Source organism: Tachypleus tridentatus, chromosome 13, assembly GCF_004210375.1.
Source record: "Tachypleus tridentatus isolate NWPU-2018 chromosome 13, ASM421037v1, whole genome shotgun sequence".
NCBI lineage: Eukaryota > Metazoa > Arthropoda > Merostomata > Xiphosura > Limulidae > Tachypleus > Tachypleus tridentatus.
The window spans coordinates 197,105,444-197,121,094 of NC_134837.1; the positions used below are offsets into that span (position 1 = coordinate 197,105,444).

The window sequence follows — 15,651 nt, forward strand, 5'->3', positions numbered from 1 at the left end:
GGTTTTTCAGCCAATCATTTTGTATTATTTCAGCTTTGAATGCAAGTGGGAATGAGCGCCCTTTAGCAGCAAAACCGTTTCTGACACTCCAGAGACATCGAGTTCGTTTTCCTGTAACAAAACCCGAAGTTCAACAACTTCATATACTGGACGACTCATACGACGGAGTTATTCAGGTGCGGTTGTCAGTACCTTGTTTTCTCGTTTCTTTCATTGACATCACATGCTTTCTTTGTTTTAAACCAAAGTCGCAGTGGGCTATCTGCTGTGTCCACCGCAGGGAATAGAAACCCTAGATTTTAGCGTTGAAAGTGCGTAGACTTACTGCTATTCCGGCCTGGCATGGCCAGGTGGTTAAGGTACTCGACTCGTAATCCGAGGGTCGCGGGTTCGAGTTTCAGCCACGCCAAATATGCTCGCTCTTTCAGCCGTGGGGGCGTTGTAGTGTTACAGTTAATCCCACTTTTCGTTGGTAAAAAAATAGTCCAAGAGTTGGCGCTGGGTTCGTGAGGTTTTTTCAAATACGTTTTCATGATGTTGTTAAACATTAAAATCTCTTTGATTTTAAGCAGCCTCTGATGTCCTCTATAAGTAGTAATCTTTAGTTTATTTGTTTATTTTTAGTATCTACTTTCTTCTTGTTGGAAATGGAACTTCAACGCCTTTTCGCTAGATGTGGCCACTGGGGGGCGCTCCTTGTCTGTTCTGTTACTTCATCTGTTTCATCACTATGGTTTTACTAAAACGTTTCATCTGGATGCGTTGAAAATCCTTCATTGTTTCAGTAAGTGAATTTTGCATTTCCCTGTTTTCATATTCATTGGTACTATTCTTTAATTTCAATTTCAGCCCTCTCATTTTATTTAGAAGCAATTTTATGCTGAACCTTAAAAGCTGTGAGAAAATTACTGTTGTAACGTCATTCGTATTATTTTACATTATTTGGTGAAACCGATTCAATACACGTAAAAAGTAACAAATTATTTTATCTCTTGGTCCAGTGTGGCCAGGTGGTTAAGGCACTCGACACGTAATATGAGGGTCGCAGGTTCAATTCTCCATGATATGCTCGCCCGTTCAGCTGTGGAGGCGTTATTCGTTGGTAAATAGTCAAAGAGATGGCGGTGGGTGGTGATGACTAGCTGCCTTCCCTCTAGTCTTATACTACAAAACTGGGGACGGCTGGCGCAGATAGCCCTCATGTAACTTCGTGAGATATTTAAAAACAAACAATTTTATCTCTTACTTAATGGTTTCACAAGACTTAGCATTCGTTGTTGGTCAGGTTTAAAAACGACGATAATTGCAATACATTATGAAAAGAAAAAAACGTCTTATACAAGCTCGTCGGAGAAATGAAGAAGCACTGGCTCACTCTATCATTCTTCTTAATTATCTTCTCCGAAAATAATATTCATAATATACCCTTGAATTTAGTACACAACTTGGAGTCATACCTTTAGAATTTTCTAAGCCTATGTTATTAAACCTTTTTATTTTAACGTTATTATCTCGATCCACATTTCTTAGTAACTAGCTAGCAAATAGGGGCTGCTCTTTAAGAACGAAAAGTGGGATTGAGCGCCATATTATACCGCTTCTATGGGTGAAAGGGTGAGCCTGTTCGATGAGTATCTCATGCCAGACCTCAGTAAAGTCACGAAAACACTCAGATGGTAAGGTTAAGGTTCTAAGAACAGCAGATCGAGGATGTTTTCCCTCGTCAATTCAGAAACAGACCTGAGAAGTAAATAGATAGAGATTTTTTTCTTTTAATGAGGGATAACTAGTGTATTGCTTTAGGTCACAAATACTGGCACTAGGTGGGGTTTGCAGGGTTCGTAGAATACAAAATTATAGATATTCGTAATAAATCTTTGTAGGACTTAGAAGTTTCCTTAATGCCCAGTTTTATAAAATAGTTAAGTGGTTTTTTTAATGTAAGGTTTTAACTGCCCACTGGCTGAGAAGAAGAGACAAATACAATGATCACAGGGCTGTCTTTGTTAATAGAAAAAGTGTGGTAACCCTTGGTGTCGGACACACGTAAATAAAACGATGAAGTGGAATTTTTGTACGTTGTTCATGTGTCAGCCGTGTGTTGTAACACAATATGCATGTGGCATAACTAACTACATGTAAAAAGTTCTCACTGTTCAAATATTTTGCTAATGAGCAAGAATCATGCGAACTTGTAAGTCTTCTATGACACTTGGTTCTCACTGTTCAAATATTTTGCTAATGAGCAAGAATAAGTCTTCTATGACACTTGGTTCTCACGCGCACACAAACACAGAGATTCGTTCGATTACAGATTGATCCTTCCATTCTGTTTCAGATACGGCTGTGATGGGGAATAGTGAGAAGGATGTAAGTTCTTGGTGACTCACCGCCTGGCTTTCGTGAGTAAAAAACAAAATCATGATGTTTCATGTGGAAATTCATGGGAAGTTAACATTAAAACAAATAACGATAAATCCTGTAGGCTTCAGCGGAGAGTGCCTCGATGTATGAAGGAATGACACCTCGGCTTTTGGAACACAATCAAAGTTAAAGTTAAAACTAATAGATGAAGATTAATGGTGCGAAGCAAAGTCTAAAGACACCGATTCCAAGTGATTATTCACGTTATTCCATCATACATTAAACTGATAATCTTAGGCCTATATAATTATGTCGTTTTAGGGAAAATATTTAACGTTACGTCATTAAGTTCCTTCATCATAAGTTTGCAGTTGGATTAGTTTTTCTTTTTAAGTGAATACCAGAGGGTAGTTTAAAAAAAAACGATATGCGTGACTGGATAATTTTCATAACAAGAAATAGAAACGACTGTCATCTGAAGCGGAAGATATACTAAGTTTTGGAAGAGGCCCTGGACTGATTATTAAGATTAGGCTAGGATTATAACATTTGTGAAGATGTTTCCATCTGTCAGTCTGCTGAGCGCGTACTAATTCAGCACCAAAATTGGTAACATTATATTTAATATGTGAACCTTGGAGAGAAAGTCAGGTAAATAAATGTAAAAAATGTTAACACCACCAAAAATAACTACTTCAGTGAATGAATAATTCAATGACTTCAAATTAATATTTGTGGAAAGATCTAAAACACCATCCTAAAATGAGGAGATGGTTCAATGCTATAAAACACCATCTCAAAATGTGGAGATGGCTCAATGCTATAAAACACCATCCCAAAATAAGAAGATAGCTGAATACTATAAAGCACCATCCCAAAATGAAGCGATGGCTGAATGCTATGAAACACCATCCCAAAATGAGGAGATGGTTCAATGCTATAAAACACCATCCCAAAATTAGGAGATGACTTAATACTAGGCTCTAACCTGCAGAGAAAAGCCAAATTACAATAAAGATATTGTGAGTCTTTAGTTGTCTATTGTTTTATTGTAGATGGCGTGATTACGAGGTTTATTGGTATTTTACAAAATGTAGCAAATCGAAACAGATGTCTTCACAAGTTTCACTTTCGTTTTTGTTGTTGTAAGCAAGTAGCTCTGTAAAGGCTTCTCACAGAATAAGAGACTTAATGCACCCAGTATCCCTTGCTGAAATATAGAGATAGTCTAAATAATCTGTGTTCCAGAGAAGTCAAGCTTGTCTTTCTCGAACAAATTTGTAAGCTACTATTTCATTAATTTGCAGCATTTAGTGAGGGGATTGCTAGTAATTACTGTGCAATATACACGAACTAATGTGAATATTACAGTGTAGTCACAAGCAAGAAGTAGTGAGACGTAATCTGACCTTTGGATGTAACCCTAACTGTAGTATAACTGTAGTACATGTAAAATGCTACTTCCCTCGCAGTCCGAGAGTCTCGGGTTCAAATCCCCGTCCCACCAAACATGCTCGCCCTTTCAGCCGTGGGAGAGTTAAAATGTGCGTTCAATCCTACTGTTCCTTGGTAAAAAGTAGCCCAAGAATTGACGGTGGGTGGTGCTGACTGGCTGCCTTCCCTCTAGTCTTTCACTGCTGAATTAGGGGCAATTAACGTAGATAGTCTTCTTGTAGCTTTGCGCGAAATTCAAAACAAACCAACCAAATCCATTGGTTTATGTCTATAGATCAAGGAGTGAAAGATGAACAGAGTCCATCATCGATTTGTTGTGGTGTGGACAGGTATCATTACATGAACTGACGTAGATAACGTGACGCTCTAAGAGTGGATTTGCAATATATTCATGCGGTATTGGACTCTTTAGTGCCATCTAGTGAGGGCAGATTGTATCAGGCTTTTGCCTGACGTGGTACAATGTTGTACTGCTACGACTGTGATGGACCACATTGAACAAGAAACTATACCGAGGTCATGGATAGGTCACTAGTCCTGATCTAGTTTGAATAGAACACTTCTGGGTCCTCCTTGATCACCATATACATCAGCACTCTAATCTACGTGCATGATATTAGAAGATTGGTGTTGCCCTAGATGTGAATAACACACATAACACCGTCAGTCGGCGCTTAACCAAGAGTGTTACGTTATCGGTATCTACTTTATAGTTTTATTTTACATTAGTTTACAAAGTGAACAATATTATCATACTTACATGTATTATTACGTCATCAATTACGTCAAAGCTATTAATTTAACTACAATGTTAGGATTTGAACAAATCTGCTGTCATCCATTATCTGAATGAAGTCATAACTTACGTTTTTCTTGTGGTCTGCCAATTCAAAGACTGCCTTGATGACACAGGAGCACATAATCATTACCGAGCGTCTATCTTTACCCTGAATGACTTAGTCACTTTGATTTATGTGTTCCCTAACTTTGTGTTTAAAGGACCACCATGTTCTATGGTTTGTATAACTAGTGATGTGGTGTTAATAAAACTGATTCCTTAACTATAACCTAGTGAATGAGTGATATTTTTTAGAAATATTGTAAAGTTCAACTCAGAGACCCCTTTAACTCTGAGACACTGCCCTTTTCGATTTTAAACGATTTGGAGTACATTATACAATAGTTTTCTATAACATTTGCCCCCTCCCTCTCTGCACAAGGTCAGTGGTAAGTCTTGAGGTAGCATATACCCTTTAAATGTCAATAAACAATATTTTAACGTTGTAAATGCGTACTTTTATCGCTGACCCTCCGAAGATCATATTTGACGAATACCTGTTATCTTTATTAATTTCTCACTTAAAAGCAGCTCACTAGTTTAAACTTAAATATTTTTCTCTTTATTATTCTGCAGCTCTAGTAGAAAGTGGTTACCATAGAGACAATCCCTATCATAATGCCGTTCATGCCGCTGACGTCACTCAAGCATTGCATTGTTTTCTCCAAGAAGAAACTGTGAGTATCCTGTACATCAAAAATTTTCTTTAATTGATGTCAGTATCCTGTACTTTAAAACATTCTTTAACTGATATCAGTATCCTGTACTTTAAAATCCTACTTGTACTGATGTGTATCATTTACTTTAAAATTCTACATGAACTGATGTGTATCCTGTACTTTAAAATTCTACTTAAATTGATGTCAGTATCCTATAATTTAAAATCCTACATAAACTGATGTGTATCCTCTACTTTAAAATGCTACTTAAATTGATGTCAGTATCCTGTACTTTAAAATCCTAAAGAAACTGATGTGTATTCTGTACTTTAAAATTCTACTTGAACTGATGTGTATCTTTTATTTTAAAATCATACATGAACTGATGTGTATCTTGTAAATTAAAATCCTACATGAACTCATGTGTGTCCTGTACTTCAAAATCCTACTTGAACTGATGTGTATCCTTTACTTTAAAATCCTACTTCATGTGTTCTGTATCCTGTACTTTAAAATCCTACTTCATGTATTCTGTATCCTGTACTTTGGAATCTTACTTAAATTGTTGTCAGTATCCTGTACAATAAAATCTTACTTAGGCCTGGCAAGGCCAGTTGGGTTAAGGCGTTCGACTCGTAATCTGAAGATCTCGGGTTCGAATCCCCATCGCACCAAACCTGCTCGCCTTTTCAGCCGTGGGGGTGTTATAATGTGACAGTCAATCCCACTATTCGTTGGTAAAAGAGTAGCCCAAGAGTTGGCGGTAGGTGGTGATGACTAGCTGTCTTCCCTCTAGTCTTACACTGCTAAATTGGGAACGGCTAGCGCGGATAGCCCTTGAGTATCTTTGCGCGAAATTCAAAACAAACAAAGAAACAAAATCTCACTTAAATTGACGTCAGTATCCTGTACTTTAAAATCCTACTTAAATTGATGTCAGTATCCTGTACTATAAAATCTTACTTAAATTGATGTCAGTATCCTTTACTTTAAAATCTTACTTAATTTGTTGTTAGTATCCTTTACTTTTAAAATCCCACACAAATTAAAGAATGTAAGCTGTACTTTAAAATCCTAATTAAATTGATTTTAGTTTCCTGTACTTTAAAATTCTGCATATATTGTGTCAGTATCCTGTTCTGTAAAATCCTACTTAAATTGATTTGTTTTTATTGACGTATGGACGCACTAATATTGAACTGAACAAGTAAGCCTGACGACAGAATTGTAACTGTGTGACAATCGTTACAGAATGTTAGAACAACATCAAGCTTAGAAATATCCAGCTAGACTCAGTCAGTACAAAACTGTTAGCATGGTGACCAAACCAGTGGGAATTACCATTAGCGACTAAATCTAATAACCAGGCACTGATATTGAATTCGAACAAATCACGTGCATTTTCTTTTGTGATTAGGAAGAAACCTAACGTTTCACCGTTAATATCATTTAAGTTAACTGGACATGAACTGTTAGTAAGGCACTTTAGAATATCTACTTACAGAAATAGGGCTATGTATGAAGTCGTTAGTGACATATCTAAAGACAGAAAGGTTCACCGAGTGATATTCGTCAAAACAGTCAAAGGTCATTTTTTTCTGTTTTATCGAGCTGACCTTATAGTTGATAGTTCTTTATCATATTATCTACACAGAACCCCAAAACAAAACGAAAGATTAAATTAATATTTATGCTTCACCAGTTGTAGAATATATAGTGTATAATTTTTTGTGAGGCTTCGTAACGAACGAATCATTGAATAATGTACTTTATAGACTTACACTAACGAAGCAAAACTCCAAACAAAATATATCCTCTATTGTCAAAAGATGGCAGCACAAGACGGAGTAGTTTATTATACCTGTTCCGGCAATGTTTATGAGTGAAACGCGTGGATCAAGGCTGTATATTAGCGATATTAATTCTACCGAATAATACAACTTTTCTCACTATTTTATTCTCTACTAAGAAGTCCTAGATATAAATGTGACGCCAAATCTGTTGTTGTATTCAGCACTTGTTACTGAATTATACCGGTTTAGGGAAATTTTACTACTCGGTAGTTGCCATAAATAATGGTGAATTAAAATGACAAAAGTAGCTTTTTTATAATTGCATTCGGTTAATGAAAACAGTAATACGACGATAAGATGTAACTATTATAATTTTTCTCTATGTTGCACCATTCGTGTTGTTTGTTCGCTTCTTTTTAATATTTACGATGAAGTCTATACAACAGTATCTGCACTACTAGTCTCTAATTTTTAAGTGAAAGATTAGCAGGGAAAATAGTATTCACTCGTAACTTTTGGGCTTCTCTCTTCAACGGGATGCGAATCTTGGGTTTTTGAATTTGCAGGCTAGCGTGTTAACTACTATAACATACGTGACATGAAGGTAATCGTTAATAATAGTTTTGTTGTTTTGAATACATAGCTCCACAGTAGGCTGAATAACGTGAGAAATTGAAACAATTTAATCCTACATTTTATCGTCATGAACTTCCAAGCGATAGGTACGCAGGATTAAGAAACATACAAAATGAAATAATATATATACACTGCTTCGAAAGATGAAAATAAGAAAAGGGAAAATAAAATTAAAAAAACATTTTAGCATTTAATAGGGAAAATGTCAACACTATTAAATTAGCCTAAATACTAGCTGGTGAAAGGTTTAAGACCATACCAAAAAGAAGTCCTAAACAGAGTAGGAAATGCCCAACAAGAGGTCTCAGTGGTGAGTTGCACGGCCGGCCTTCATTGCGAATAACTGCAAACATTCGCTGTGACATAGTCGACATAAGTGTTTGCTGAAAACTAGCTGGAATGTTATTCCAAGTGGTGAAGATGGCTTCACGAAGATCATGCACTGTTTGGAATTGACGTACATTTCTATAGACATCCCTTCAATTCATCCCCAAACATTTTCAATGGGGTTCAGTTCGGGCGAACACGCTGGATGGTCCAAAAGAATCACGTTATTCGCCATGAATAAGTCCTTTGTCCTGCTGAAAGGTCCAGTCATTTCCACACAGTCGAGGGTCTTCAGTCAATAAAGATGCTCTCTCCACCATCCCAATATAGCCAGCTGCTGTTTGATGCCACTGTATAACCTGAAGATCCATTGTTCTACGGAAGGAGAAAGCACCCTAGATCATGATGGAATTTCCTCCACTGTGTGGTGTAGAAAATGCCTCCGGTCGGATATCCTTATCGTGCCAGTGACGTTGGAAGCCATCTGGACCATCCAGGTTAACTTTTTTCTCATCAGAGAACAAAACCCTCGTCCATTTTTCTACGTCCCATGTTTGGTGCTTCTCAGTAAAGTTTAACCGAGCTGTTTCGTGGTGTGGAAGGAGGCGTGACCTTTGAAGAAGTTTACGGTTTTTAAAGACTTTCTCTCGTAGATACCGCCTTATTGTTCTTGAGCTGCATTCTGCGCCCGTATGGGCCTCAATCTGGACAACCCGTCGAATCCTCCTGCTCAACGCCAGCGAAATTTTCTTGGGCCGATCACTTGAAATTCTAATCAGTGATGTCGAGAAAACCCACTTGTAGAGAAAAATATATATATAAAAATGGCTAGTTTGGGTTGAGAAAAGTTTTTACGTAGAAAAGCGAACAACGTTTCGACCGTCTTCAGCTAATTTCATAGTGTTCATATTTTCCGTATTAAATGCTAAAAAGGTTTTTTATTTTTATTTTCCCTTTCCTTATTTTCATATCTCGAAGCTGTACTCAAATAAGTGGTTGAGTCTAACAACGCAAAATGCATATTTTTTCTTTATATCCATTGGCTTTAAGACTTTGGCCAGCAGTGTATATACTACCCCTCTCCCAGTGGCACAGCCATGCGTGTGCAGACTTCCAATAGCAGAAACCAGGTTTGGATACCCGTGGTGGGCAGAATTAAGGTGCATACTAAACTGAACTGATATATACATGACTTTTAAATAAAAGCAATGTTACAACGATAACGGACTTATGTAACATCCAATATAAAGTACGATTAACCGCATTTTGGTCACAAGCTTTCATTGAATTGCATGGTTACATGCTTTATCATTATTATTAAATAATCTTCGTGTTAGAGCAAAGCCACATTGGTCTATTTACTATGTTTATCACGCAAAAACAAACCCCGGATATCAACGCTTGACTTACATTGGGGTTCGAACATATTGTATTGTTTGTTTTTTGGAATTTCGCGCAAAGCTATACAAGGGCTATTCGCGCTAGCCGTTCCTAATTTATCAGTGAAAGACTAGAGTGAAGGCAGCTAGTTATCACTACCCACCGCCAACCTTGGACTACTCTTTTACCAACGCGTAATGGGATTAACCGTAATTTATAACGCCCCCACGGCTGAAAAGGCGAGCATGTTTGGTGTGACGGTGATTCGTTCCCGCAACCCTCGGATTACGAGTAGAGTGCCTTAATCCTAACTATCTGGGGCCATTCTGGGCTGAACATATTGCACAAAAGTTATATTTTTAATATGGCCGAAACTGAACTATCAAAGTATGAATATTAAAACCTTATTATATTATTTTTCTACCCGTAAGTGATATTTAATCCCCCCTCCTTCTTTACGTCTAGCAGCGTACAGTAGGATTTTGTTAATCTCAAACTTGTGTTGTACAGACTAGAATATTAATATGGTTAATTTACATTTGCACTTCACAAACAGTTCAGATGGTATTAAGTATTAAGCTCGTGTCTATGTAAGTAGGTTGATAAACAAAATATCTTTAACCTGTTGACTGCCAAGTATTTCAGCTGCTACGGCAACTCCGAACCAAGTTCAAAATACAATTCTAATGCTTCTTCATTTTGTAACGTTTATCGTGACGCCATTTTGGATCGAAAGTGAAACAATTTGTAAGTAGGTCAAATGCATGTATGGTGCTGACATCTAGCGTTGAAGTTAAGTATTATTGAGAACGAATTAACTCGTCCGTGGCACTGTGTTACCGATCGGCTTGGACGACTTATCTCGTTTACGGCACTGAACAGGTTAACTTTATAAGTTTCTTTTGTAGCCACTTGATGCACCTTAAATTTTGTGCAAATTACTTTGAACTGTAAGGTTGTAGGAACGTTTTCATGAGACTCTGGTAATCTTGGGTGTTACTCTAGTAACTTCTTATTTTGTTTTCTTCTTGAACGTGAAGAACCTTATATTCACACGTATGATTTATGTTGCTTATTTCAATATTAACCTTTCTACGTTTCGTCTTTATTAAATTCTTATTTTAAAATATGCTTTAGAGGAGTACATTGAAGAAACATATTCACTTTGAATGTTTCTTTTCTTTTTTATATCGATAGCCCATAATGGTTCAGTTAAGGTTATAGTGCAAAATTTCCCATCCTAGTTCGATGGTTCGTTAATTCACTGGTATGATGGGTTGTTCTGATATATCAGGAACAGTTTAGATTTGAGAGCCATAAAACGTCCAGTTCCTTTGTTAAACTTCGTGTCAAGTGTTTTGTCATAATAATCCACACTGATTTACAAAAACAGTAGTCAGTACTGTGCTCAAATATATTTTCAGATTTCAAAGTATTTGACTCCAGTAGAAATTATGGCCTGTCTTATAGCTGCAGTTTGCCATGACCTTGATCATCCAGGTTTTACCCAACCTTTCCTACTGGCTACTTCCAACCACCTAGCGGTGTTATATAAGGTAAGCTAACGAATAGTTGTGTGCGTCACTCACTAAGCCACCTGGCGGTGCTATACAGTAAAACTAACGTATAACTGTGTATGTCACTCACTAAAAGCCACCTAGCGGTACTCTACAGGTAAAACTAACATATCACTGTCTGTGTTGCTCACTAAGCCACCTGGCGGTACTGTACAAGGTAAAACCGATGTACAACTGTTTGTATCACGCACCAAATCCCCTGGCAGTATTAAAGTAGATCTAATGTTTTCACTCACACAACCACCTAACTATATACAAGATAAAAGTAATTCGTAACTGTTTACTCTACTCACCAAACAACCTAGTGTCATTTTAGAAAGTAAAGCTAGCGTTCGGCATTTTTTGCCACTCATGAGCCATTTAGCAGAGTTGGTTACATTTATTGTCAACCAACTAATCTACATATATTTATTGTTCATTAATTCACGTAGATACGTTATAAAGGGTTAACTTCTATATTGTTAGGTTATTCTTAAGTTAAATTAAATGTATAATATGCATATTCCATAAAACGAATTTGTAGGAAATCAAAATGTGATTGTGAAAACTAAAGACTAACAATCGTTATTGTTTAAACAGAATTTTTCTGTACTGGAAACTCATCATTGGAGGATGGCTATCTCGTGCCTCAGGGAATCAAAGTTACTGGATCACATGGATAAGGATGTATGGTGAGAGAAAACCTTTGTTTATTCATATTAACAGGTTATAGCCCATTGTTTCAGAAAAAAACACTAAAACATTTGTGATGTGAATTTAATAAAGTTTTAATTATTTCCGTAAATCGTCTCGTTTTTATCTTATTTCAAAAAGAAATATTATATTTCATATTCAGTGTTGCTCCACTTGGGGTGGTTGAGGGGACTAATCTCTCATCTTTTTTAAGAGCACCCTTTATGCCCTCTTCATACACCCTATATATCCAATAAACAAATTTCACAGGAAGATATTTCTTGCAATATACAACTAATTATATACTCGGTAAATAAATGGGTTCAAGAAAATTATTCTTTCTTATGTAGAACTAATTATAAACTCTGTAAAGAAACAAGTACAGACAAATACACCATGGTAATTTATCAAACATAATACACCTGGTAAAGAAACAAGTACAAATAGATACACCTTGAGAATTTATCAAACATAATACATGTGGTAAAGAAACAAGTATAAACATAATACACCTGGTAGAAAAGTATTTACAGACATGAACAGTTTATTATTTTAAAACTATGTATACAACCAGTAAAGACATGTATACAAGTATAAACACTTTTAGTATTCTAGAATTGTTTATGCAGTCATTAAAGAAGTGTGTACTGGCATAAAAACTCTAACATTTAGCAATTATTTATACAGCCTCTAAGGAAATATGTACAAAATTAAACACTTTGGTATTTTAAAATTAATTATACAGCCAGTAAAAATATGTGTATTTATTCACAGCCATGGATACTTTAGTATTTTAGAAATATTTATACAACAAGTAAAGAAATAGGTATAGGCTCATAGACTTTGTTATTTTAAAAATATGTACAGGCATAAATTAATTAATTCTACTGAGGTTTGCTGGAATTTCTCTTTGTAAAGAGGGTTAAATAATATTTCAAGTTAGCAGAATGAAAGTGTAACTAATGGTTTGGAATTCAAAACAAGTGGCCGTAAGTAGATGTACATGTTTCACATGTGACGACTTTAATGCATCAAGTTCAAATTATACTTTTACCTGTGATTTCATTATGTGTAAATTTTGTTCTGTTAAAGTTTTCATTCGAAATCTCATGTGATATATCACAAGTTTTCTGTGTGTAAGTTGTAGTTTCCATTACAACAAAACCTTTAGTTTGATCGCTAACGTTTACAGTGATATCATTGCTGTGGCAAACTGTTCAGATTCTTTTTTATAGTGTTATTATAAATTTCCTCTTTAATTACCCAAACCTAACTTCAGTAGCTCTATTGTCCGCCTCCCTCTGGGTTAATAGTAAGTTAATGGATTTACATTGTTAAAATCCCAGACTGATTCTTCGTGCAGGACAGAGCACAGACAGATCATTGCGTAACTTTTTACTAAAACAACATTAGTAGCTGTATCAATTATTAAAGGAAGAGATCTAAGTACAGCAAGTAATACAGGGTATAATATAATAGAATCAGTCTCACTTGCTGTGCTTGTATTAATGTTTTAATACTTAATTAGGTAGCAAACTCATGCTTCACATGCGCAACAAATTTTTTCGTGATATTTTGTATTTCGATGCACACAGTTTATAAAATGTAGAGGCAGTGTTCTGTATTTAAAGCAAATACAACAGTTAAGTGACCTCCCTAGACCATTCACGTATAAGGGTTAGGTACTTAGAACTCTTAACTAACTGATGGCCGTGCGAGACGTCTTAGTGGCTGCGAGGTTAAACATAAGTAGGCTAAACCTATTCCACAGCAGTACTATGTAGTAAACACTTCAAGTACAAAAGACACCTTGAGCTGAATGGTCTAATAAAAATTGACAAACCAATCGATTCCAGATCTAGGTTGCTTTCGAAATCTGAGTATCGGGGTCAAGTATTAAAATTCAGTAGGGTGGCGGAGCTGGTGCTCTAAGTGTATATAAACAAATGAAGAAATTCATATATAAAACCTTAACGTATAAACATTGCTGTAGGAAAGGGGGCTCTGGGGATGACAGATCTATTACTAAAATACTTTTCAATTTATAGAGCATGGCACTGTCAAGATCTTACCTTTCTTTATGTATATAATGACGTCATCTCTACTAACCAACTCCTAGTTTCATTTTTGCATTGTTTAATAAAGTTTGGAAAGCTTCTCACGCATGCAGCTATTTTCATGACGTAGATATGTAATGACTTATCATAATGAGAAATAATATCAAGATAACTTTATTAGCTTTAGACTTAGTACCATAAGTCAGATTTTGAAAACGTTTAGAGAAAATATGTATATAACCTTCCCTTTGTGAATCTTTCACTACTACATCAATACAACAATGAGACAAGGGATTACCATTTTAAAATAGTGATCTTCTTTAGTTCACGTTTCCAAATAAATATCTCCTTCACATCAGAAAGGTCAGAGAAAATAAATGGTGTCACGTTGCGACGTGACATACTTGGCACACTAAATAGTTTCGTCATGACAGGCTTAATGTTCCAGAGATAAGAAGTCGTCAAACTGTGGGCCATGACAGACGTACATCACTTTCTTTTGTTGTTCATATTTTGGCTGTAATTTTCACCCGTTGACACAATGGTTTATCATCACGTTTTTCTCGAGTATTGTTGGTTGCTTCTAATGCAGTCAAATGTTTAGCCCTTCTTTCTGTAAATTATATTATTAACGTCCTACAAAACATTAACCAAAAGTTTCTTAAATAATCTAGAAATGGTTAGGTGATCAGGGCACTCGACTCGTAATCTGTGGGACGTGGGTTTGAATCCCCGTCGCACCAAACATGCTCGCCCTTTCAGTCGTGGGGGCGTTGTAAAGTCACGATCAATCCCACAGTTTATTGATAAAAGAGTAGCCCAAGAGTTGGGTGATGATGATTAGCTGCCTTTCTTCTAGTCTTACACTGCTAAATTAGGAACTGCTAGCCCAGATAGCTCTCGTGTACCTTTGCGCAAAAATTCAAAATCAAAGGCATTAATCTGGAATTGTGTTTAACACGTCGGTTAGCGACTGTTTAAATATCATTTGATGAAGATCTTAGACTGGAAGTATTGTTGAACAAATTATTTGTGTTTTGTTTTTTTTAATCACGGGAAGACCTACTAGCAATTTAGTTCTCGATTGTTTGATTCAATATCTTCAACATTTGCGTAGAAAAACCTATTCCTGAGGCATGGCATGACTTGATAGGGTGCTTGACTCGCAATCTTTGGATTGCATGATCGAAACTCCTCACCTAATATGCTCACCATTTAAGCCATTTGGTGTTAAAATGTGACGACCATTCCTGCTATTATTAATAAAAGAGTAGCCCAAGAACTGGCAATGGGTGATATTTACTAGATGTCTTCTTTCAGGTCTATCTCTTCATAATTAGAGACGACTAGCGCTTTCGAGATACAACAAAAACAGAAAACAAAATAAACCTATTTTTAGAGTTTTATGAGACTGTAGATCGTTATAAAAGTCCAAAAGAAAATATTTTATTAATACCCAGCGTTTCGGCTTTCGTCTTTCTGAAGGGTTGGGTGTTTAGTAATGAAAGGTTATGTGTGAAAGGAGACAGATGTAAGTTAGGAGAGTAAAAAATAACATGGAAGATATACGCATGTTGAGAAATCAGATAAAACTCACGATCACAGCGAAATATTGGTAATTTACAACAATTTACGAAATACGTGTAAGTATTTTGTGTAGCAGACTTGCAGTTTTAGAAATACTCTACAAGAAACAATGACATTCGTTATATTTGTTTCATAAAAAATGTCATGTATGAGATACAATGTACATAAACACCACTCTACACATATTGGAAAAAATGGCGTTTCTTGTATAAAATATTCCAAAAACATGACCAAGGAGGTTTAAAATATCATACAAAAAGGGGTGGGAGCTGAACATTTAATACAGCTTCAAGCATTAACTACTGA

General features: G+C 36.1%; 1 protein-coding gene across 8 annotated transcripts in view; it reads left to right on the forward strand.

Annotated features, from left to right (window-relative positions):
- The window catches only part of LOC143236967 (high affinity 3',5'-cyclic-AMP phosphodiesterase 7A-like), a 107,007-nt gene that overhangs the window by 77,652 nt on the left and 13,704 nt on the right, over positions 1-15,651 (forward strand). For 6 of the 8 annotated variants that reach the window (XR_013019824.1, XR_013019823.1, XM_076475708.1 and 3 more), the window contains 5 exons: positions 34-176; positions 625-784; positions 5,234-5,334; positions 10,877-11,008; positions 11,609-11,700. Coding sequence is in view for 6 of the 8 variants with exons in the window: in XM_076475708.1 (XP_076331823.1) it covers positions 34-176; positions 625-784; positions 5,234-5,334; positions 10,877-11,008; positions 11,609-11,700 (628 nt within the window). In the remaining 2 variants the exon portion in view is untranslated. Of the gene's footprint in view, positions 1-33; positions 177-624; positions 785-2,424; positions 2,616-5,233; positions 5,335-10,876; positions 11,009-11,608; positions 11,701-15,651 lie in introns of those variants that run through there. The other 2 variants (XM_076475710.1, XM_076475709.1) reach the window with 2 other exon arrangements.